This window comes from Anneissia japonica, unplaced genomic scaffold (genome assembly GCF_011630105.1).
Source record: "Anneissia japonica isolate Jap-2015-1 unplaced genomic scaffold, ASM1163010v1 scaffold137393_len1011_cov171_single, whole genome shotgun sequence".
Lineage (NCBI taxonomy): Eukaryota > Metazoa > Echinodermata > Crinoidea > Comatulida > Comatulidae > Anneissia > Anneissia japonica.
Genome location: NW_022745964.1, coordinates 1 through 1,011, shown reverse-complemented (window position 1 = coordinate 1,011; position 1,011 = coordinate 1). Strand labels below are relative to the sequence as shown.

At 33.0% G+C, this 1,011-nt stretch overlaps 1 protein-coding gene across 1 annotated transcript; it reads left to right on the top strand.

The window, feature by feature from the left end:
* Positions 1–63: 63 nt before the first annotated feature.
* LOC117120086 (guanylate cyclase soluble subunit beta-2-like) lies at positions 64–911 on the top strand (the record flags this gene model as incomplete). The annotated part of the gene is made up of 2 exons (XM_033265086.1): positions 64–212; positions 765–911. Coding segments are annotated over 2 exons (296 nt in total), but the record flags the coding sequence as incomplete, so codon positions are not given.
* Positions 912–1,011: the final 100 nt, after the last annotated feature.

The following is a 1,011-nucleotide window of genomic DNA, read 5'->3' as shown; positions in this document are numbered from 1 at the left end:
TTAACGTGAGTGTACAATTAATATCGATGAATATTAAAATAAGATATACTTGTCTTTCTGCAGGTGAATATGACATGGTGACGTTGCTGTTTAGCGACATAGTTAGCTTTACAAATATATGTTCCCAATGCCGTCCAATTGATATTGTTAATATGTTGAACGCGCTGTACACGCGATTCGACAGACTCACGTCTGTACATGATGTATACAAGGTAAGTTGATTATGAGGGATTGGTAACTGAAGCGTTTGAGTTCGCAGACTACTACATCAAATATCATAGTATAAATTTAAATTTGCAATTACTATTAATATCTATTGCTAAATGCAATCAGATGAAACATACACAATAACACAATTGATATGTATAGAAATATAGCATGTTGTAACTGGATAGAAAACTTATAACTAGTATGTACCATCACCATACCATCCTCATTATCATTATCATGGCAACCATTAACACTACCACTACCACCACCACCACCATCATAAAAGTTACCAAAACGAGTTGTGTTTTTGTAGTTTTCCAAGTCAATTCTAGTTCATAAAATACGTGTGGTAGTACCTCATAGACCCAGACGCTGTCTGAGGTTATAGATAGTTGTATGTTTTTTTAGTTTTTTTTCATACTTACCAAACATAAAACGACAATAAAATAATCTTGTATTATCAATGTTATTATCATCATTAGGACTTTAGTTACTATTATCATTCCCGATAATGTTATGTATCAATTCGTAATTGGAATTTTAATTTTGAAAAGGTTGAGACTATTGGGGATGCGTACATGGTTGTAGGCGGTCTACCCCTTCCAATCAAAACGCACGCTGCTCGTATTGCCAACATGGCGCTTGGCATGATGATAATATCAAAGGAGGTCATTTCACCGATTACGAATGAGCCTATTGGGGTAAGATATCATAATTATAATCAAAATATTAATAAATATCATAATAAATAATATAGATAACCAGGTACTGTTTTAGTTGATTAAGTTGCATATGTACATA